Source organism: Petaurus breviceps, unplaced genomic scaffold, assembly GCF_028583685.1.
Source record: "Petaurus breviceps papuanus isolate PSGF00001 unplaced genomic scaffold, PetGlider_PUasm1.0 154, whole genome shotgun sequence".
NCBI lineage: Eukaryota > Metazoa > Chordata > Mammalia > Diprotodontia > Petauridae > Petaurus > Petaurus breviceps.
In genome coordinates this window covers 2271252-2294752 of record NW_027185715.1, presented here as the reverse complement: position 1 = coordinate 2294752, position 23501 = coordinate 2271252, and the positions used below count along the sequence as shown (strand labels likewise).

Below are 23501 nucleotides of genomic sequence, written 5' to 3'. Positions count from 1 at the left end.
CCCTTGTCACCCACCCTTACTGGGAAGATAAGCAATTCAGTATAGGTTGTACATGTGTAGCTATGCAAAACATTACCATAGCAGATATATTGTAAAAGAATGACTATGTTTCCCTCCCTCCTATCCCACCTCCCACTTGTTCTATTCTCTACATTGATCCTATCCCTTTTCAAAAGTGGGTGCTTCCAATTTCCCTCCCCCCCACCAGCCTGCCCTCCCTTCCATCATCCCTACTCTCTTATAGGGTGAGATACCCTATTTAGTGTGTATGTCATTCCCTCCCTGAGCCAAATTCAATGAGAATAAGGTTTTGCCTTTTTGCCTTCCTGTTCTTCTCCTCCATTGTAACCATTTTCCCTTGCCTCTTCTATATGAGATGGTTTACCCCATTCTGTCTCTCCCCATCTCCTCTCTTTATATTCCTCTCACCTCTTAATTTCACCTTTTAAGTATCATCCCTTCCTATTAAATTGGTCTTGTGCCCTCTATGTATACCTGTAAATATATATACACACATTCACATATGTATTCATATGCCCATATACCCTCCTATATAGACATATATATGTATTTTTTCTATTCCTTTCAACTATTTTCATACTGAGAAAAGTTTCATCAGTTACAATTATCATTTTTCCATGTAGGAATGTAAATAGTTCAACTTTGATAAGTTCCTTATGATTTCTTTTCCCTGTTTACCTTCTCAAGCTTCTCTTGCTTCTTGTATGTGAATGTCAAATTTTCTATTCAACTCTGGTTTTTTCATCAAGAATGCTTGACAGTCCTCTATTCCACTGAATGACCTATAATATTCCTAGGAGTTTTCTTTTTTGGGATCTTTTTCAAGAGGTGATGGGTGGATTCTTTCAACTTCTATTTTGCCCTCTGGTTCTAAAACATCAGGGCAGTTTACCTTGAGAATTTCTTGGAGGATGATTTCTAGGTTCTTTCTTTGATCGTGGCTTTCAGGTAGTCCAATAAATTTTAAATTATATCTCCTGGATCTATTTTCCAGGTTTTTCCAATGAGATATTTCACATTGCCTTCTATTCTTTCATTTGTTTGGATCTGTTTAACAGCATTTTGATTTCTCATAAAGTCACTAGCTTCCATTTGCTCCAGTCTAATTCTGAAGGAATGATTCTCTTTATTGAGCTTTTGAATTTCTTTTTCCATCTGGCAAATTAGGCTTTTTAAGGTATTCTCCTCATTGCCTTTTTGAGCCTCTTTTGCCATTTGAGTTAGTCTATTTTTTAAGGTGTTATTTTGCTCTGTCAGGTTTTTGACTCTCATTTCATAATTTTCTTGCATCATTCTCATTTCTCTTCCCGATTTTTTCTCCACTTCTCTTATTTGCTTCTTAAGGTCCTCTATGGCCTGTAACCAGCTCGTATATTTCTTGGAAGCTTTTGGTGGAGGAGTTCTGACTTCACTGTCTTCCTCCTGTTCCATGCTTTGATCCTTTTTGTCCCCAAAATAGGAGTCTAATGTTGGATTGCTTTGCTTGGTTTGCTTCCTTTGCCTGCTTATTTTGCCACTCAATTACTTGACTTTTGGGCTTTTTGCCACAGTAGGACTCTGCTACCAGACAGGGGAGCTTCGTATCAAATGCTGGAGTTTTCTCAGCTGCCGAAAGTATTAGTTGGGTGCCCTCTCTGAAGCCTCCACACACTCTGGCAAGTTGGTCACACACCCCAGGACCTCCACCCTAGACCGCAATCCAGATCCATGCAAGTTAAAGCAAGAGCGATTACCCCTCAGACTGATGGCTTGGTCCCCCCTACACTCTGCAGGCCAGGAGCTGAAGTTGCCATGTGGGGGTGGCTGCATGGCCTCAACTCCTCAGCGGCTTCTCGCCCCGGGGGAAGAGCCCAACACACTCCCAACTACTGGATCCCAAAGTCCACACTGCACTGACCTCTCACTTTGTCCTTTGCATCTATGTGTTGATAATTCTGGAACTGGCCACAGCTGCTGGTGATCTGGAGTCCCTCCAGTCAGTGGTTGGTCAGGTCCATCCTGGGGCTAAAACCTCGGCATGGGGCTGGGCTCGGCTCCCAGAGCACTACGCTGGCCAATTGCTGCCGGCCTTCCAGACTGTCCTCAGCAGAAGGTTAGCTTCTTTGTGTCATTTTGTGGGTTCTGTAGCTCCAAAGTTTGTTCAGAGTTCCCTTTTACATGAATTGGGGGAGGTGGGAACTCAGCCATTAATATTTAAGAGTACGATTGTTAAGATTGATTTTCCTTAGGGGCAGCTGGGTGGTGCAGTGATTACAGAACCAGCCCTGTATGCAGAAGGACCTGAGTTCAAATCTGGCCTCAGACACTTATCACTTACTACCTATGTGACCTTGGGCAAGTCACTTAACCCCAATTGCCCTTCCCCCCACCAAAAAAAAAAGACTGATTTTCCTTCCATTAGATTCTTTGGTATTATTTCCCACACCACCCCCCAGCTTTTTCTTATGGGTACAAATGCCATACTGCCTGTTTAGTTTTAATAACTGAGTCTTATCTCTTTACACTAACACCCATCAACTGTTACCACTTTCCCACCATATTACAACATAGCAAAATTTATCTAACCCTTTATAATAATTTGATACTATTCTATAGACAGTTCTTGCTTACTTAAGTGAACCATTCCACAGACCTATCTGCAAAGCAATTTTTATATAATATGAATTTGCTTGAAGACGTGGGGGAGGAAGGCAAGTGGAAGGGGACCATATGCACCTAGAGGGAAGGGGCTGGAACATGGTCCAAGGAGCACAGTACTATACCATAAATTTAAGATAATGTATTTTTTTGGAATGTGGATTTCTTTCAGAATTCTTTACATAAAGTCTGATTTTTCTAATATGAATTTATGTAAAGTGAAAACTGTCTATATTATATAAAGATTATTCTCCAATCTTTTTAAAAAAATCATTTTTTAAAAAAAAGATATGTGGTATAAGAATCACCCTTTCTCTTCTACTTCCTACTTCTGCTTAATCTTCACTAGTTGTACCCAGATTTTTAAAATATAATTTCTCTCTCTACTTCCCCTTTTGTCCTTCAGATACTCTAGCTCTGTCCATTCCCATTTCAAAGGATTCATTCCCCAGCCCTTACTTTCAATGACCCTCATAGTAATTATGATTTAAAAGCTACCTTCTTATTGCTCATATAGACTCATCATTTTTACTCACTACTTTTATTAAAAACTAAATCATTGTATTTAGCTCAGTTGCTTACTCATATATGTCAAAAGCCCTACCTAATTTAGGCTGTCAGCAAGAAATACATTTTTGAACCTCACTGAGGCATCATATTTTCCCATGCTAGCATAGCCTTAATTTTTTAGTATGGGTATTCTGGGGCTGCAGCCAATTTCCCTTTTTCATCCTATTCAGTTCCAGCCTCTTCTTTCATTTATCACTGTCAATGAGTAGCTTTGTACAACTCAAATTGGTGCTTTTTGATCTGTGAACTGTTTCCTCCAGGCAATTTGCAAGATTCTCTTTGATACTGAAGCTCTAAAACTTGGCAACTACATTTTTAGGTGAGCTAAAGTTGGGGTTCTTCCCTGTCAGTGACCTGTGGATTCTATTAATTTTTTGCCTTTTGATTTCAATATTTCCAAGCAATATTCTTTATTTCCTTCAATGTGGTATTCAGTCTCTATTTCTTCAGAGATCAGTAATTCTCAGACTGTCTCACCAATTCAGTCTTCTAGATTTACTGTTTTTTCTCCCATTATTGCATGTTTTTATTTTTCCTGATCTACTCTGCTCATTGGAAATCATCTGCCTCACTGACATTTTCCATTGTCTTTTCTATGTTGTCAGTCCTTGTGTTCATGTCTTGAACTTTCTCTCCACTGGTCTAATTTTATAAATGCCAGTTCTTCCCTTATATCTATTCTGGACACCTCTGAAGGTTCCTGTTAGACATCTACTCCCTCTTCTGGAGGTGTGGATATGATTGGTGTAGTCACATTCCTTCTTTCTGGAGATTTAGCTTTACTTTTATTTCATATTATGTATTCATTGTATTGGTGTTTTTTCTTTACTCTTTTCTGTGAGGTTTGTCCTATGAAGATGTCTCTTCTTTCCCCTCTTTTTTGGCTGTTTTTTCATTTAATTTGGTGCATTTATCACTTTTCTGATAGAGTAAGGGACCTGGGCTTAGTTGCAACTACTCATTCTGCCATTTTGCTAGAACTCTTATTGAATATATTTAAATAGGCAGCAAAGCATAGTAGAAAAAAAGAGTAATACCCTTGGGATGGTAAGAGACATGAATTTGACTCCCAATCCTGAAATTTACAAACATTGTGACCCTGTAGAAAACAGTTAAACTCTCTGAGCTTCACTTTCGTTTTCTATAAAATGGGAATATTTACAATACCTCAGAAAGTGTTCAATGGAAATCACTTAACACACATATACACATAAAAGTATTATTGTATGTCCCCAACAGTACCTTACATAAATATTCAATAATTACATAGGTATTCAATTATTCAAGGCTTTCAATACCTTACATAGGTATTCTATAAAAACTTAATGATTAAGGAACTCACAACTAGTTCCCAACCAACAAACTTTTAACATTCTAAATCCATGGCTGTTCTCTCTGATATGCACTTGATCTATATTCATCTTAATGTAGGCTATTTTTTCTCTGTTGTATCACTAGCTGTAGGTACACTGTGAACTGACAGGTTCAAAGTGGGTTCTTTTCTCCATAGGGTGGAACATCTAGGAAGGCAAGTGCTGAGCCTGACCCTCCTGTGAGACTCTTCCAGATCCAAGGGAATAATAAATCCAATACCAAAGCTGTGGAGGTACCAGCATTTGCCTCTTCCCTGAATTCCAATGATGTCTTTCTGCTACGGACACAAAATGAACACTACCTGTGGTATGGAAAGGTAAAATGGACTGGCATTCTTCCTCTTTTCTTCTTGCCAAAAGGAACTCAGGGAAAGAATGGACAATGAATAAAGAGTCATCTTCCCCAAGGGATCCTAAAAAGAAAAATAAGCATTTCCTATAATTGCTTTTCGCCAGAACCTCACACCATAAAGCCAAAGGAAACACCAGGGCAGACAAACTCTATTCTGTAATCTTCATTAGGATGAAAGCTAGACATGAAGATCTTTCCATCTCAGTTACAATGACAGTTTAGTAATTATTTATACTCTACAGCTAAAATTGTAAACTAATCATCTCCATTTCCCAATTCAAATTTGCATGCTCATTCAAAAGCACTGAAAAAATGACTTTAAAATAGAGCTATGATGATGGCTACTAAAATCAAACTGAAGCAAATATAATGCCTATCAATCTATCCTGAAGATGAAAGAATCTTGCTGTTACAGACAATTCTCACTTTATATAAGTGGACTATTCTGTAAACCTCTACATAAAGCAATTTTTATGTAATGTGAATTTGCCTGAGTATATGGTGAAAGAAGGGAAGGAGAAAGACAGGAAAGGGACTGTGTGCCAATGGAGGGAAGGGGCCAGCACATAGTTCAAGGAAAGGTGGGGGCCAGAACAGAGAATGGAGAGCAGGACTGGGGACAAACATTTATTTCCTGAGCACAGACAGATGGAAGACAGACATGGGGGTGGGGGGGGGGGCAGACACACAGGCAGGTGGAAAGGGTTAAGGTCTCAGTCTCAAGTCAAGCCCCCCAATACTACCATGGTGTATCAGCAATGCCATATTCACAATGCCTATAGAGATTACAAATATGCTGATATAATTATCCATCACAAAATATATCAGGTTTGCCATTTGGGGAAATAAACTAGAAAATTTATTAAGATACCAAAAGACTGAGTCCCAAAACCAGAAAGTGAAAGCCATCAGAGTAGTTATGACATTGGCACAGGTAGATAAAGTAGAAAGCACCCACATTCTCAAGCCTTTAAAACAGAACAGGCTACCTCAGGCAAAGGTCCTCCTCTCCCCACTCACAGCAACCACCCAGCGCGCTCCCAGCAGCTCCGGCCCCTGGCAGTGCTCAGCAGGGGTCCTTAGCAGAAAGTCCTGCTCCCAGCAGCTCCGGCCCCTGGCAGTGCTCAGCAGGAGTCCTAACTGAAAGAAAAAAAAAAAAAAAAAAGGGCTTCGCGCTGCCGCTGCCTCTGCTGCCTCTGCTGCTGCCGCAACCGCAACCGCAACCAACCGCCAACCTCAGGACCGTTAGCTCGGCTTTTTTTTTTCCTCTCGCTTTCCTCTTTCTCTTGCTCCGCCCCTTCCTGCTACGTCAGCAAACCGCAGGACCGCTAGCTCGGCTCAGAAAACCGCAGGACCGCTTTCTCTTGCTCTGCTATGTCAGCACGTCCATGGGGCATGGGAGATCTTTAAATCCCATAACCCTTACATTGTCTCAGTCTCAAGTCAAGCCCCCCAATACTACCATGGCCACAGTGATGGTCTCCCTGAGCATCCATTCTTCTACTTTCACTTGGAGAAGGTTTATTGGTGGTGGTGGGGAGGCTACAGAATGCCACGCTGAATAGCAGGATCGAAGAGAACACAGTAATATACTTCCTAAGTTAACACAGATTTTTTTCCTAGAATGCAGATTTCTTTCAGAATTCTTTACATATATTCAAATTTGCATAATGTGAATTTATGTAAAATGAGAACTACCTGTATTCCTTCCTTTCCCTAACTAAAACCAACACAATAACCTCCTTATTCAACTCTCCCTCTTTCAAAGCACTACAAATAAAAATAATCATATTCCTAATCACTGATGGTTATGGCTTGATACCTAGCCTATGTGAAGTCCCATAAGTTTCTCATTGTACAAGCAGCCCATGGGAGGCTAAGGCTCTCCTATTTTCATTCCAACCCCAGGGTTCCAGTGGTGATGAGCGAGCAATGGCAAAGGAATTAACTGGAGTGCTTTGTGATGATACTGCGGACACAGTGGCTGAAGGACAGGAGCCAGCAGCATTTTGGGACTCACTAGGAGGGAAAGTCCCTTATGCCAATGACAAAAGGTGAATCTGAGAACAGAATTATTACCCTTTAACTCCTATACTAAACACACAGGACTAACAAATGGCTCATCATACTGAAGTTATATGATATTTTAAGTCCCATAAAGCTCCAAAATTCCTTTCCAAGTAAGCTTGTTTTCAAATAATGAACTGTACCTTGCAGACTCCAACAGGAAATCCTTGATGTGCAGCCCCGTCTCTTTGAGTGTTCCAATAAGACCGGTAGGTTCATTGTCACTGAGATCACAGATTTCATACAGGATGACCTGAACCCAAGTGATGTGATGCTCCTGGATACCTGGGACCAGGTAAGCAACAACTGTAGGGTCCACAACAGATGACAAAGATTCATGAACTTTGACTTGTTTGTACATAAGTCAGGAATGAACCACTTCAGAGGACAACAGGTCAATGGCCATAGTCAGTGGGATAAGCTGCCCTTTTGGTATTGTTCTGCAGTAAAAGAGAGCAGTAAGATACCTGGAAACTCAGCCTAATGGCCTAGCAAGCATGGTGATTTTTCAGCTTGCTCTACAAGTTACCTTCTACAAAGAACTTTTTTTCCCACTAAAATTAACTGCAAGTCCCAAAATTTTAAAAAAAGAGAAGGAGAAGGAAGGGGTAAAAAAGAGCCATAAAGTCAATCTCAAAGGCAATCCACCATTTCTCTTCATTCAATTTATTTCATCCATAAAGCAGATCTACCCACCAGCCTCTGATCATCCACATGAGGGAAAGCTTCCTGAGCATATGAATTCCTGGAAGGAGGCCTATGTCATGTACAGATTTAAGAAGTGGTATAATACAATGGAAAGAGCCATGGATTTGGTAACAGGGGATTCAAGTTAAAATCCCACTTCTACCACTTACTGACTTATTTGTAATATGAGGGTTTTGGACTTCCTTGACCTCTACGGGACCATCCAGTTATAAAACTGTATTATGTAACATATTATATTTTTTTGGTCCAGACCTGTGAATTCCATCCATGAAGAAAATTTCCTCCACTAATACAAATAGGCAACTATATGTAACTTACAGTCTTAGAAAGTTACCTGGGCTACCAAGAGGTTCTACGTGTTTTACATTGGCTAAAATACGTCAGAGGCAGGTCATCCTGACATCAAGGCCCGTCACCATATATGCCACCATCTAAAACAAAATATTAAATCTTTAACACAACAGGTATTCTTATGGATTGGTGCTGAAGCTAATGCTATAGAAAAAGAGGGAGCCTTCACTTCAGCCCAGGAGTACCTACATACTCACCCCAGTGGCCGGGAGACTGACACACCTATCCTGATCATCAAACAGGGTTTTGAGCCACCCATCTTTACAGGCTGGTTCTTGGCCTGGGACCCTCATATCTGGAGTGTAAGGACCAAGGGAGCAAATGAAGAGAGCTATTGGGAATCTGCTGGGAGGATGTGGCCACTGCTTTATATCCCACCCCTTATGCACCACAGGAACCAGTATAGTCCCAGAAGCAGGCTCCATATATACTTACAAGTTACTTACAAAACAACTAATTTCTGTACGTTGAATGATATTTCTATACTCATGAAATGGAAATCATGTTATACAAAATCTGTCCCTGCAAATGGATGAAAATGAGGATTCCCCTCCTGTGACCCATGTATTGTCTCTGAAAGAATGTGTTCTGGGTGACAAATGACCTTTCCTTACAACCTCACCCTGTGTGCTCCATATTCCCACAGGAAGGCAAATCATATGAACAGTTAAAGGAAGAGCTTGGAGACACTGCTGCAATTGTGAGAATCACTGCTGTGAGTTGGGCTTATTCTCAAACATATCATAAAGGGAAAACAGCACAAAGCCAGTCTAGCCAGTCCATTTCTAACAGAAATAACATTTTCATTAGTTGTTTGTTTGTTTTTTAATAGCTAGCAATTACATAGCATTTTAGGGTTTACAGGGGTTTTTTGCAAATATTTTACCTTCATAACAACCTTGGGAGACAGGTGCTACTATTATTCCTTTTTTCAGATAAGGAAACTGAGACTGACAAGGTTAAGTGACTTGCGCAGGGTAACAGCTAGTAAGTGTTGAGGCTGAATTTGAACTCAGGCCTTCCTGACTCCAGGTCCAGTATGTTATCCACTGGGCACCCGCCCCCCCCCCATTGGCTTTTGATGTATAATCCAACTAACACCCTAAATTACTTATATCCATTTAAAAGGATAAAAGAGATCCAACAGGATGGAATGATTTGCCACTAATATTTTAACTGTCAGGCTATATGTTTTCAGAAGGAGTCTGCCCCACTATATTTTACCCTCCCCATTTCTCAAACTCATGTTACCAGACACTCTATTTAAAAATTATTCAAATTGCCTAGCACTCTGCTTCACAAACATGGACAAACACTGTCAGTGAGGCAGTGACTTTCAGGTATGATCTCCTGATCATGAAAATAGTGTAGTGTAATAGTTTCACATAGCATGCAGGGATATGTTGTTTTCTGACTAGACCTCAAACAGTATGAAGGACACAAATCAAAATGCCACAGCAAATGAAGTAATACCAGTATTTGGATGAGATTTAAGATCCCTGCATTCATGAAAAATTCCCCAGTTCTTTAGGAGATAATGTGATCTTCCAGGTGAGGAGTTCACAGAAGAGCACAGTTGTTGGGGCAACTGGGAAGCTGGCTGCCCTCAACAGTCCTTTACTATAAACACATGCAAATCTCTCTTTCTTAGGATATGAACGGTGCTTCCCTCTTCCTGAATGCTGATGGCAGTGAACAAAAATACTACCCTATAGAAGTACTGCTGAAAAATCAGCAACATGAGCTGCCTAAGGACGTAGACCCTGCCAAAAAGGAGGTCAGTAGAGGACTTTCTATTAGGTAGATAAAGATCCTGTTCTCCATACTCTGAATTATTGAATATCTTTAATTGGGAAGAACCTCTGAACCAGAATTCCTGTAATATATGCAATCTTGTAATAAACCTATTTAAAGCATTTGGAGAACTCAGATTAAGCTGGAAGCATCAGTATTAGAATTATGTTGAGTTCTCCGCTTTGTCCAGTGTTTGTGGTTTGTATATCATTCATAACCCATTTTATGCTCTACCTGGTACAAAACTCCCTATTCTGTTCAATGAGACAATATTAGACACTATACCTACTTCTTCAGGCCAAAAATCTAACTCCGGATTACTAACCATTTACATCAAAAAGGTAAAAAGTCTAGATTTATTTCCCCTAAGCTCAAGGGGAAAGACTGTCATCTTTCTTCTTCCAGCACTTACAAAGTAGATTCTTTATTCAAGCAAAATACTTGTGCCTGATCTAATTAACACGTGCCAGATCCTCTAGAACCTCTAGTCAGAAATGTTCTGTTTTATCTCTCTTAGAATTACCTCTCTGATGAAGACTTTGTTGCTGTATTTGGGATCACGAGAGGAAAATTTGCTGCTTTGCCTGGCTGGAAACAGCTCAACCTGAAGAAAGAAAAGGGGCTTTTTTAAAGAATGGAAGCAAATGCCTACTTGAGAATAGATGAATAGAGAATAGATGGTGCCAATTATGAGGGAAGAATTTATCTGTCTAGCACAATGTACTTGCTACTTATAGCAAGAGAGTTTTGCAAAGTGTAGCATGTTACCTAGAATGGCTATCTTTGCTATTATTTAGTTGTTTAAATACATATAATAACTATCCATTCTGATTTCCATGATCTGCATGAATTTAGAGAAACCAGAGCAGAAAAACAAAGACATTAAGTTATGTAGTTCACACATCAAACTTTCCAATCCTAAAAAATTATCATGAGGGCAATGGTTTAATTTTGGTGTTCAGACATAAGGTTTAGATATCAAGATAATTAATGCCCCCCCCCCAAAAAAAAAAACCCAATTCACAAGTCACTGAAATCTGTAAGCAATTTTCATACACCTCCTGGTAGGTTCCGGACATTTTCAAATCAAGTGCCCTCTATAAGATGAAGGAATGATATCAACATCCTCATTTGCTCATACAGCAAATAACATGAATTTCACAGCTGTGGAATGGTTAATGAGAATACAGCAGTATCTATTGTAACAGAACAAAGTTTGTCCAATAGCTGTCAAAGAAACAAACATCTTGGTCATACTAAAAGATTCAAGCAAGAGAGCTTGAAAGCCATTTGGTGTTCATTTCAGTAAACAAGTCCAACACTACTTGTGCATGTGAGCCTCTAGAAATTTATCTTCAAAGAATGCCATACACATAACCAATGAGCCCCATTTTCCAGTGAACTTTTGCATTTTACCAGTTTTAGATAGAAAGGAATCATAAGTTTAACACAAATTACATTTTCATTAGTTTCTGATAGAACTTCTACAAACACCTGAATCTGTAACCTTAGAGGCTGATGCAAATTATAAACAAAGATCGCAAAATTGTCCTCTCACGTGTCCTCCACACGGCTGCCAAATTTCTTTTCCCAAAACATGTATCTAATTACATCACACCTCTACTCCAGTCTACCATCACCTTTAAGATAAAATACAAAAAAGGCAGCCTGCCACTGAAGATCCCACTCACCTTTCCAAATTCACTACTCCAGAAACACTATCTCCCATTAAATCAAACTGGGCTCCTACCTATCCCTGATTTGACATGCTATTTCCCGTGGCTCTGTCTTTCCCAGATTTTCAAAGTTGTTTTCCTTCACAACACTGTCATCGCTGTACAAATTGTCCTCGTTCTGCTTACTTCACTCCACACTGATTCACATGAGTCTTTACAGGTTTTTCCCAATCTGAGAATCTTCTGTGCAGAGAAGACAGTGCTAGGCTGCACTCCACCCCCACCTCTGTCACTTAGAATCCCTAGATTCCTTTCCTTACCTCAGAGTACCACCTCCTACAAGAAGGCTTTCCTGAGTGCCTCCAGGTCCCTAGTTCTTGATAGAGTTCTGATGCTACTTTGTATATATTACACTATAGCTCTGGTCAGCCTGGCCCCAGGGGTACTCTATACTCTACCCCACCTCCATGCCCCCCAAAAAGCTTTCTTAAGACAGGGATTGTTTCCTTTTTTTGTCTTTGTATCCTTAGCACCTGGTATACAGCCACATACAAGGGCAGTTAATGTCAGTCTAGATGAATTAGGATAATTACAAGAGGAGATGAAGGAGTGGGCTCTGGCAGCCCATAAAAAGACAGTTACCTGAGCTTAGAGTGAATAGATTTAATGGGGAGGAGAGAGAACATCTCCGTGTCCCTTGGGATATTTCTGGTTCCTCTAAGATATTTATTATTTAATTTTGCTTGGGGCCATTTATTGGAGCTAAAATGAATGGGAATGACCAAGGGGAAAAGCAGAATTAAAGATACACAGGCCATGATTTCACTGAATATACAAGATAAGCCAAAAAAGCTACCCACTCTTTAACAGGCTCAGTCAGGGGCTGTCACCAACATGGCGATTCAAATTCATGCCATGACAAGATAAACTCACAACTTTACAAACAAGGAAGAAGGCGAGATTCTACAAGAAGGAAAGCATCTTTATTTAGAGCTGTTGCAGTGAATTACCTTTTCAGTTTTACCATAAACCCAGAGAGAAACAGCTCACTTTTAGTACTGAAATAGTGATCAAACCAATCCCCTCAGGACACAGAGAGGCTCAGTTAATTTTTTAAGGTCCAGAATGTCCATGGTATCTATTCTATTTTTTCTGCCCCAAAATCTTCTCCACATTCAAACCTCAAAAAATCTACCACAGACACACCCTGGGGCTTTACAAACTGTCCCAATGTGATGCTGGGATCCAGTAAATAAGGCTGGGCAAGCATCTTTGTTTCCTCTTCTCCACCAGGCTCATCTTCCATTGAGCCCACAGACAAAGGTGCCATTCCCACGACATGCTGACCAAGTCGTCGGCCAAGGTCTTCAAGATTCAATTTCTCTTCAGATGTCTGGCAGATGACTAGTGCACCATACTTCCCAAGCACCATGTTACTGAGAGAGGGACTGTGCACTGCTCCATGTACATAGGAACCAATGTAGAATCCATTTGGTACAGTCACCCATGCAGCTCGCTTAAGAGTCAAGTTTTCTCCCAGTTTACCTGCAGAAAAACAAAACTTAAGCAAAGCTATCAAAATCACCATCTTCACAGAAACGGTCTCTGCATGTTTCTGCACAGGTGGCCATCCATGCCTGAAATGTGGTCCCCTTACTTCTGTCTAACAGAATCCCTAACCTTCTTCAAAGCCTGGATCAGGCACCACCCCTGAGGCAAAGCCTTTTCTGAAATTACCACCCTCCCCTACACTAATCGAGCTCTTTCCCTCTTGAAATTAACTTTGGTATAATGTTCCATCATAAAGAAAAAGGGAGAATGAGATCAGGCACCTTTTGCAACTATGGTTAGGAGAAGTTTTCACCAAAGAATAGAGGACAGATCAAAGGAGAAAAAATGGGCAGCTTTCATGATATAAAACTGAAAATATTTTAAACAGAATCAATACAGTAAGAATCAGAAGGGAAGCAATTGGCTGGGGCAAAATCTTTGCAACAAACATCTCTAACAAAGGTCTGATACATAAAACATAAAGAACTAATACAAATATATAAAATGAGCTGTAAATGGTAAATCAGTCAAAAGACAGTAACAGTTCTCCAAACAAGAAATAAAAGCAATCAACAACTATATCTAAAGATAAGTAGATTAAGACAATTCAGTGGATTATCTCACCTCCATCAGATTAATGAAAATGACAAAAAAGGAAAGACAATTGTTAATGTCTACAACAGTGTTGCAGACCTGGAATTGGTCATACCATTCTGGAAAGCAATATGGAACTAAACTATGACTTCTGACATTGCTATACATATACTTACTACAAAGAGGTCAAAGAGAGGGAAAGGATACAGATCTACAAAAAATTTACATTAGCATATTTGTGGTTGCAAAGAGCTGGAAACAGGGTGGAAGCCCATTAATTGGGGAATGCCTGAACAAATGACTATATAACCAAATATTCATACCAGTACTCTCTGCAGTAGCAAAGACCTGGAAACCATGAGGGTGCATAATATTTATGAATGGCTGAAAAATATAGGATATATGAAGGTAATAGGGAAATGCTGTGCAGTTAAAAATGTTACATATAAATGTAATGGAATACTGTGCATCATCAGAAATGCCAAAAGGGGCAGATTTAGAAAAATCTGAAAAAGACTTACATGAACTAATGCTCAGTGAAATAAACTGAGCAGGAGAATAATTTATACAATGATTATGACCATAAAAGGAAAAAAAATTGGAAACTCTAAGAACCCTGATTAATGCAATCAATCACTAATAACAACTCCAGATGACTCAGGATGATAGTTTCCCACATTTTAGCAGAGAGGCAATGGACCAAGTGCTGAATGGGACATAATATTTTCAGATTTGCCCAATGTGGGAATTTTTCTTGCTTGTCTATACTTATTTCTTGTAAGGGAGGGATTTCACTGAGAAAGGGGAGGAGTGGGGGGAGAGGGGGCAGAGTGATAATAATGTTAAAAAAGATTATCAATTAAGCATTTTTGAAATACACAGAACAGAGCAATAGGAAGAATAAAAAAGATGTCAGTGTACTACTATGTTAAATTTAACAGATACTTAAAAAAAACAATAATTAATAGTTCCATTCAGTTTTCCTGTTCCTCTTTTTACATGGATATATTCATGTTGAAGCTTGTCAGGTCTTAATAAAAAAAAAATCTTAAAGCCCAGTTCAAACAGCACCACTGGTAGGAGGTCTTTCCTGTAGCTACCCTCCCCCCCATTGGTGCTCTTTCCCTCTTGAAATAACTCGTAATGGTCACACCATTTAAAGAGAGAAAATGAGGTAAGATACTTCAAAACTATGGTTAGAGGAAGAAGAATTCTTAATTAAACAAAAGATTATCATAAAAGACTGACAATTTTGACTACATAAAATTTAAAAGCTTCTGAACAAATAAAATTGATGAAGAAAGAGTTGGAAGAGGAAACAATGAAATAAGGAAAATATATGCATAAAATATTACCTGTCTCATAACCAAAACATATAGGGAAGTGACACAATTACATAATACCGAGAGCAATTCCCTAACATAGGCACTGACAAACTCCAGTCACAGGCAAAATCTGGCCTGCCCCATTTCTTTACAGTCAGCTAGCCAAAGATAGCTTGGTATTTTACATTTTTAAAAGAAAGTTGTATTGTATTATGTATTTGAATTGTATTTTAAAATGTTCTTGGCTCACTGGCTTGGGCAGGGGGAGGACACGGATTTGGCTGGCAGTTTGGTGACTCCTGCTCTCTCTAATAAGATTATGTGGCCAAAAGATAGAAACAGCTTGCACATGAACTACAAACTATAGTTTGTGTGTGATGAACATATTGTAAAACATGCTACAAATCACTAACAGTAAAAAAAAAAAGCAAATGAAAATAACTGATATTTCATCTTACACTACACGAATTGAGAAAAAAAAATAAAAGATGGGAAATAGTAAATGTTGGGGAGTCTGAGTGTAACACAGGTACACTGATCTACAGTTGGTAGAATTATGAAGTGATCTAAACATTCTGTATATCAATTTTACACTGTGCAAGAAAAATAACTAAACTGCCCTTACCCTTTAATACAGTGAGCACAATATTGGATATAGACCCCAACAAAAAGGTCTAATAACTCCTATATAAATGACTATATAACCAAATATTCACATCAGCACTCTCTGTAGTGGCAAAGACCTGGAAACCAAGAGGGTGCACAGCATTTGTGAATGGCTGAAAAATCTAGGTTATATGAAGGTAGTGGGGAAATGTTGTGTGGTTTAAAATGTTAAATATGAGGAATTCAGAGAATCATGGAAAGATCTGAATGAACAGACACAGAGCAAAGTAAGCCTAACCAAAAGAACAAACATACGACCAGGTAAATGAAAAAAAAAAAATCACTAAAAAGATGCCAAAGGCTGAATAACTAAAAAACTAAGGAAAAGTCTAAAGAACAGATAACGATCTGAAATGACTATGACAAAACAACAAAAAACATTAATGCATAATTTAAAAAAAATTTTAGATGAAGTTTATAACCCTATTCATACTTTGTGTTTATTTATATGTGTACATATTTCATGTCCCCCCAGTAAAACATAAGCTCCTGGAAAGCAAGAACAATTTCCTTTTAGTCTTGGCTTTTCTAGCATAACCAGTGCTTTGTTCAGAGTAGGAACACAATAATATTAATTCAATGGACATGACACAAAAAAACTGGCAAGACTTATATGAACTGTTGCAATATGAAGGGAGCAAAGCCAAGAGAATACTGTACATAGTAACAGCAATATTTTAACAATGATCAATTGTGAAAGACTTAGCTATACTGATCAATACCATGATCCAAGACAATTCCAAAGAACTAATGATGTAGAAAGCTGCTATCTATCTCCGGAGAGAGAACTGATGAACTCTGAATATAGCATGACACAGGTTTTTTCTTTATTTTTCTTGCCTTTTTTGGGAGGGAGGGGGCACATGGCTAATATAGAAATATGTTTTTATGACTTCACATGTATATTAGGTACCATATTGCTTGTCTCCTCAATGAGCAGGGGAGGGGCTGGAGGGAGAGAATTTAGAACTCAAAATTTTCAAAAATGAATGTCAAAAATAATTTTTTTTAGAGGGGGGAAGGCAAGGCAATTGGGGTTAAGTGACTTTCCCAAGGTCACACGGCTAGTTAAGTATTAAGTGTCTTAGGCCAGATATGAACTCAGGTCCTCCTGACTCCAGGGCCAGTGCTCCATTCACTGTACCACCTAGCCACACCAAAAATAAAGAATTTTTTAAAAATTATAGATATGCTACTTTAGATAAACAGAATCTCAAAGAGATATAACAGGACACAACAAAAATCCCAAACTTCTTTTTTTTTTTTGCCTTTTGGAGGGTGATTGGGGTTAAGTAACTTGCCCAAGGTTACACGGCTAGTTTGTGTGTGTGTGTGTGTGTGTGTGTTAAGTGTCTGAGGTCCCCCCAAACTTCATTTTACCTAACAGTTTAAATATGTATTCTTTACATAAAAATTATTTTCCCCAGAGTTGCTCACAAGCAGCAAAAATTACCTACAGTTTCCCTTTTTATCAATACTACTACCCTCTGAAGTCAAGAAACAAAAGAGTCAAACAGGCAGGAAAGAAGGGGACAGAACAGCAAAGAGATATAAATAATTACCTCTGATTTACTCAAGTGAACAAACATACATACATATACACCCCAGAGTTATATTTTAAGGCTATGAAAAAGAGGTACCCAGAAATGAAAACTAATTTTAAAAACAATTCAAGAAATCTACTTAATAGTTCCAGTAATTCCCCAGAAAAAAAAAAAGACAAGGCTAAAACACCCAGATTCTTCCAGAATTACTTAATAAACCCCCTAAACTTCGGCCTAACCGCGTTCCTATGACTCACTAATAGTTTGCAGACAGTGAGATCTGATCTGGTAAAAAGGACTGTTCTCATTGTCAGGAACTTTAGAGAAGCAGCTGGTTTCCAGCATTCCACAACCATCCTCCCCACAAGGTGAAAGCAAGATAAACCAAAATTCCCCTCACCACCCACAGCAATCCACATTGGGCAAGTTCACTAGAAAGGTTCCCACAACTCCCTAACTGATAATTCTTGCCTTGAAAAGAAATAAGATGTCCAAACCACTAGATTGCTAAATGCCTATGGATTCACATATGTAGAAGCCTGAATATCTTATAATCCTACTCCCATTATGGTGATTTTGGTACTCTGAGAAATTATCATAAGATTTCTTAAAAATAAGCCTGCCCAGTGGGAACCACTTCTTGATTTCTATTCTTAGCCTCAGTATAGGGTCTACTGCCAATACTCACCAATAAATAATGTCAACTGGTCCTTGAGAGAGTCTTCTCTATTAGGTCCAGCTCTAAGTTGAGAGAGTTCAGCTGTCTCTAGAAAACCCTGAATACACACAGAAAGGAAAGCAAAGATCAATTTGCAAAACACCAAGCTTACCTGAACAAAACTGATCTCTTCCAAATAAAGCAACTTAAACTTTTTAAGTGTAAATTTATACTAATACCATTTTCTCTGTTATACTGGTAATATTACACATTTATTACATTTTTATATACATCCTATTCTACCACCAATGTCAATCTCTCTAGAATATGAACTCCTCCTCTCGGAGAATTCTAGGTAATTTCAGAATTTGAAAGGACCTCAAAAATCATTTAGGTCAATCCCATCCATATAAAAGTAAACTGATATCAAGCGAGGTGGGGTTGGGCCATATCTGACTCTTGCTTCATATTATTTTGCCTATGCTGTATAGTCTTAAGAAATGCTACCATTCTCTACATATATTGTTTTCAGATTCCACTGAATAACATTTTATTCCCTGTGTCTCTGCTAATGAGACTGTCTGAGGGATCAGAAAATGGTGTGGAGAATTGTTTTGTCAGCTTTTTTTTTTTTGTCTTTTCTAATCTGACCATCCAGTAATGCCTTCCTGTTGTCATTTTGGAGGAAGAATCAGGGTTGAACTGTGTGCTTTGATGACTCTAAACCCAAACTCACCTTGCTGTATGTAGAAAGCTGTTCTCTCAGACTCTGACAGTACAACATGGTTCCAAGGGCCACTTGCTGAACCAGTTGCTGAAATTTTAAATTTCTTGAAACAAAATCTGTCTCACAGTTCACCTGTGGGAAAAAATTCATGATGTAAATTCTGGGTTAGTGGCAAACTCATAAAAAGGAGGAAGGTTTATTTACTACAAACCAAAGTAAGGTGAGGTTGTATTTTAGACATAACTGCATCTTTTCAAACTGCCATTATTATCTTTGCCGGCAGAAGAACAGAAACATAGGTTGCCTCTTGTCATGATGGGTTAGGCAACACATGCCAGTTGAGAAGGTCTTTTCAGAACATTACCGGTGATGCCTTAACTGTGATTACCAAACTGAACCTTCTCCCCTTCACTGCATGTCCTGTCCTCTCCTTTCTCTTTTTCTGATCTTTTATCTACAATGACACCTAACCTACTTCCATGTCTATTACTTCTCTCCATTGTCTAACCTACAAAATTTCTAACCTGTTCAGGACATCCTATAAGACTAGACAAAAAAGGGGCGGCCAGGTAGCACAGCGAGTAAGAACACTGGCTCCAGTGTCGGGATGACCTGGGGACCGAATCCTGGGCTCAGATACTCAGCACCACACCCAGAAACACCTGGCTGTGTAACCCTGAGCAAGTTACTCAACCCCAATTGCTTAAAAATAAATAAATAAATAAAAATAAAAAGACTAGACAAAAAAGATTCATATCTACCTTGAATTAACAATTCAAAAATTTAAGCAGCACCTGTTATGTACATGAAAAACTCTAAAGTCCTCATCAGAATGTGGCATGGAAGTAATAGTAAGATCTTAAAGGTTATGCCAGTGGGAGAAAAGCTCTGCAAGGTCCTACTAAGCTGGAAAGATTTCAAGTCCAGGACAGTGGAATGTGTTATTCGTCTGTTATCCAAGGACCAAACTAGCTAAATTTGGACCAGACTGGCAGAAAGGCAATGAATTTTTTAGGTGAAACATCTTTCAAACACAATTTGCCAAGTTAAAGAGAAGCTGTGACTAGCATCAGAAGTACAGTGACAACAATGAAGGTGAAGGTGTGGAACACTGAAGTTATGTGTAAGGAACTACCCTTAATATAAGGAATATAAAGACGAAGTTAACCAAGTGTCTCCACTCAAGGAACTTACACCCTAGGAAATAGAGGAGATGAAGGCTAGGAACAGAAACTAGACCTATGAATTCACTTGCATGTGGAATTCCCAAGTGAGAAATTCCTCTACCTAAGCAGGCCAACACCTCCTCTGTGATTTACATCGTGACTTGCCCAAAGTCACAAAGCTAGGCTGAATCAGAAGTGGGACCTGAATTCCCAGTCATCCTGGCTCCAAGACCAGCTCTCTATTACACAATACCACTTCTCTGAGGTGAAGAGACAAACACAAATTAGAATAAAAGTGCATGGGAGAGGTACAAAATAGAAAGAGAGAACCAAGTAGATGGGCCTCTCCTCAACACTCCTTTGTGCATTTTTACATAAAACTACCTATCACTGAGACCATGTCTGCTGACTACTTTGGACTGCACTGCCTACTCTGTTTCACTGAATATTATACAGCTCTTCTAGAGTTTATCACTTTTTCCATCCAAAATACCTGGTACAGGTATAGCCAAATATTTGAGGATCAATAACTATTCCTGGAAACCAGTGCATGTGAGGGGCTCACCTCTACCATGACAGCTGAATTCCCTTCCCGTAACAATCCAATCAGCCCTTCCTTAGTTTTTCTTCCCTGAAGTTTAGTAGCTTTGCTCCATCCTTCTTTCTGGGCCTGCTTATGTAGCCAAGCTTCAGCCTGCAGATTATAGGTGAAAAAAACAAACAAAACCCAACATGTCAGACAAAGAATTCTGGAGCTGCAAGATTCTAAATGTTTTCCTGTCTTCGATTTCTTTCTGCTTCCTCTGAACCCCAAATTATCTAATTAAATGCCAATCTGGAGAGTAATGCAAAAAGCAAGTCTTACAACAATGGGTTCCTGAGACAAAGGGGCTTCATCTCTTGCTTCTAAATAGCTGAGCACAGTTAAAGCTCTGTAACAGCTAAGGCAAAATATGGAGAATAACAGCAACTGTCACTTATTATATAGTACCTTCCTGTACAACCTGCTTTACAGATTTAAGAAAAGCATGTATTTGGCCAATATATAAATGTTTCCCATGATTTCACATGTATAATTGACATAATGCTTGCCCTTTTCAATGGGTGGGGGAGGAGCTGGAGGGAATTTGGAGCTCAAAAAACTTTTTTTTAATGAATGTTAAAAATAAAAGTGGGGCAGCTAGGTGGCAGTGAATAGAGTACTGTCCCTGGAGTCAGGAGGACCGGAGTTCAAATCCACCCTCAGACACTTGACACACTAGCTGTGTGACTTTGGGCAAATCACTTAACCCCGATTGCGCCCCAATAAACAAAGAAATAAATAAAGGTGCCTCCCCCACAAAAAGTATGTATTATGATCATTTTACAGATGAGAAAACAAGCTCAGGGAAGTTGAGTCCTCTGCAGCTGTGCATGAAGACATATACATTAAGGGGTGGCCAGGTAGAACAGTGAGTAAGAGCACCGGCTCCAGTGTCAGGATGACCTGGGGATCGAATCAGGGCTCAGACACTTAGCACCCACCCAGAAACACCTGGCCGTGTAACCTTGAGCAAGTTACTTAACCCCCGATTTGCTTAAAAAAAAAAAAAGATATATACATTAAGAGTATGTGGGTCCAAGTTCAACTTTCATCCTCCTACATCTCAAAAGAATTTACCACTTGAGAGGCAGGCACAAGGGTGTCTTCCTCCAAGGAAATGTGGAGCTAGTAGTATTCCTCAACTCAATTCTCCCCAAGCTAAGGCAGCACAGATTTTGCCTCTTATAGTGGCTAGAGTGCTAGATTTGAAATCAGAAAGACCCATTTAAATCCTGCTCTTAATCCTTACTGTGTGAACCAGGCAAACCACAATCTTAGTTTCCTCCTCTGTAAAATGCAGGTCCTCCGTCTCAGGATTGCTGTAAGGTTCAAACGAGGTAATGTGTATAAAACCCTTTGCACTCCTCAGAATGCTTACATACACACTAGCTGTTGCTGCTTTTATCTTGGCTGCTTCCTTTATGTGAACTCCAGCACAGTGCCCAGAACACAGTAGGTGCTTAATAAATGCTGACTTTTTGCCTGACTGAATGAATGCCAGGATTCAATGACACTTTTGCTGTAAAACATAACCTTTTCTTAAATTAGCAGCTTAGATACTGATTACATACAATTACGGTAGGAAAAAGGGAACAGATTTTTAACCTACAGTTCTTAAACTTTCAAAATTTTGACAAAATACAATTGGTCTCCTTTAAAATCTTATGCATTTTATTTCACGCATTTAAAAACATTCATCATCACCGTCCATTCATTCATTCAACAAACATTTATGGAGCTACGAGCCAAGCACTGTGCTAATGGATGAGGGCACAAAAGGAGGCAAAGCCAGCCCCGGGCCTCGAGGAGCTTACAATCCAGCAAATTCACCGGCAGCCAAAGGGGTCAAAGGACGGGGGCCAAGAACCTCTTCTCTGAACGCAGAGGCCCGAGTTCGGATCCCGCCCGGCCTCGTCCTGGCGGTGAGACCTGGCACAAGTCGGCGCCGCGTCCCTCTAGGCGCACGTCGGGCTAAGCTCCGTTAAGGCGGCCTCGGGTCCCGGGGCGGCCCGGCCTCCCTCACCTGCGCCAGATCGCCACCGCACGTCTCCAGCGCTTTCTTGCAGTTGGTGAAGGAGTAGCCCGTCTTCCGCCTCAGCTTCTTCAGGTGCTCCTTGCTGGACGCGGCCTCGGGCCCCACGCCTCCCGCGTGGACGGGGCGGGACCCCACGGGCACCTGGGAGGGACAGAGGGAGGGAGGTGAGGGGCAGGCAGCGAGGAGGGCGCCGGGGAGAGGAGGCTGGAGATGAGGAGGGGACCGGAAGGACGCAGCCGGGGGGCAGGGGGGACTGCGGAGGAGGAGAGAGCTGGGGGGCCCCGGGCGCCAGGGAGTACTCGCACTCCGCCGCCACAACCCCTTACCGGCCGGCTCCGGGAGACCAAGTGCTGAAAAAGCCTCAGCGAGCGAAAGAAGGACATGACTCTTTCCCCCACACGGGCGGCAGCAACTCGCCTCCTCCAGAGCGCACGCGCACGTGCGCGAGGACCTGGGGAAAGACGAGGAATCTACGGAGCGGCGACTGGGACAAACTCAGAGCCGGCCCTAAACTAGCTATAGCTGAGGGCAGCGCCACCTGCCGGCCAGAGGTCCTCCGCACTCGTTGGGCGTTCAAGGGAACGTAGAGCAAGGATTGGCCACAACTGGAAAGAGGATGGGTCCCGTAGGTCATCAAGACAAATACATCACTGGTCGGTTGCGGTCTTGTGGCAAGGCTGCCTCCAGTGAAGGAGTGGGGAATGCTGAGGGCAGGAATCATAATTCACATTTATACAACACTTAAAACCCCCCCACACACGAGTTAGGTGGAATAGTCACCCCCATTTTATAGATGAGTAAACCGAGGTTTACATGTGACAGATTCAGAGATTGAATGACTGCCTTTATGCCTTTCTGTGCATTCCCAGCACTCTGCACAATAACTGGCACATAGTAGACACTTTTAAAAATGCTTTCCAAATTCAGTACCCTTTCCACGAGCTCATGAAACCTCTTTTAGAAAGAAATATGCCTGCTGTACCCTAACTCCCCACCCCCCCAATGGGAAGCTTAATCTGCGTAGGCACTCCATGATGCCCCGTGCCTAAGTATACACAGGTAGTCTGAAATTCTTTTTCTTCCAAAGCCTAAAAACATAAACT

At 40.3% G+C, this 23501-nt stretch overlaps 2 protein-coding genes across 3 annotated transcripts in view; one reads left to right on the top strand and one right to left on the bottom strand.

Annotated features, from left to right (window-relative positions):
- Window positions 1-10696, top strand: part of AVIL (advillin) — a 35878-nt gene extending 25182 nt beyond the window's left edge. The window contains exons 14-20 of the mRNA XM_069080482.1: window positions 4739-4918; window positions 6862-7007; window positions 7171-7315; window positions 8193-8381; window positions 8726-8794; window positions 9731-9856; window positions 10391-10696. Of these exons, the coding sequence (XP_068936583.1) occupies window positions 4739-4918; window positions 6862-7007; window positions 7171-7315; window positions 8193-8381; window positions 8726-8794; window positions 9731-9856; window positions 10391-10504 (969 nt within the window). The 3' untranslated portion in view covers window positions 10505-10696. The remainder of the gene's footprint in view (window positions 1-4738; window positions 4919-6861; window positions 7008-7170; window positions 7316-8192; window positions 8382-8725; window positions 8795-9730; window positions 9857-10390) is intronic.
- A 1814-nt stretch (window positions 10697-12510) lies between these two features.
- TSFM (Ts translation elongation factor, mitochondrial) lies at window positions 12511-22881 on the bottom strand. Of its 2 annotated transcripts, XM_069080495.1 has the most exons (6): window positions 22725-22881; window positions 22387-22539; window positions 20346-20474; window positions 18624-18746; window positions 17918-18005; window positions 12511-13094 (listed from the first exon to the last, which is right to left on the bottom strand). In XM_069080495.1, exons 1-6 carry the CDS (start codon window positions 22779-22781, stop codon window positions 12688-12690), a joined length of 957 nt encoding a protein of 318 aa, XP_068936596.1. In that variant the 5' UTR covers window positions 22782-22881; the 3' UTR covers window positions 12511-12687. The 2 variants fall into 2 exon arrangements, with proteins under 2 accessions (XP_068936596.1, XP_068936605.1); XM_069080504.1 differs by lacking the exon at window positions 20346-20474.
- Between the last annotated feature and the right edge of the window lie 620 nt (window positions 22882-23501).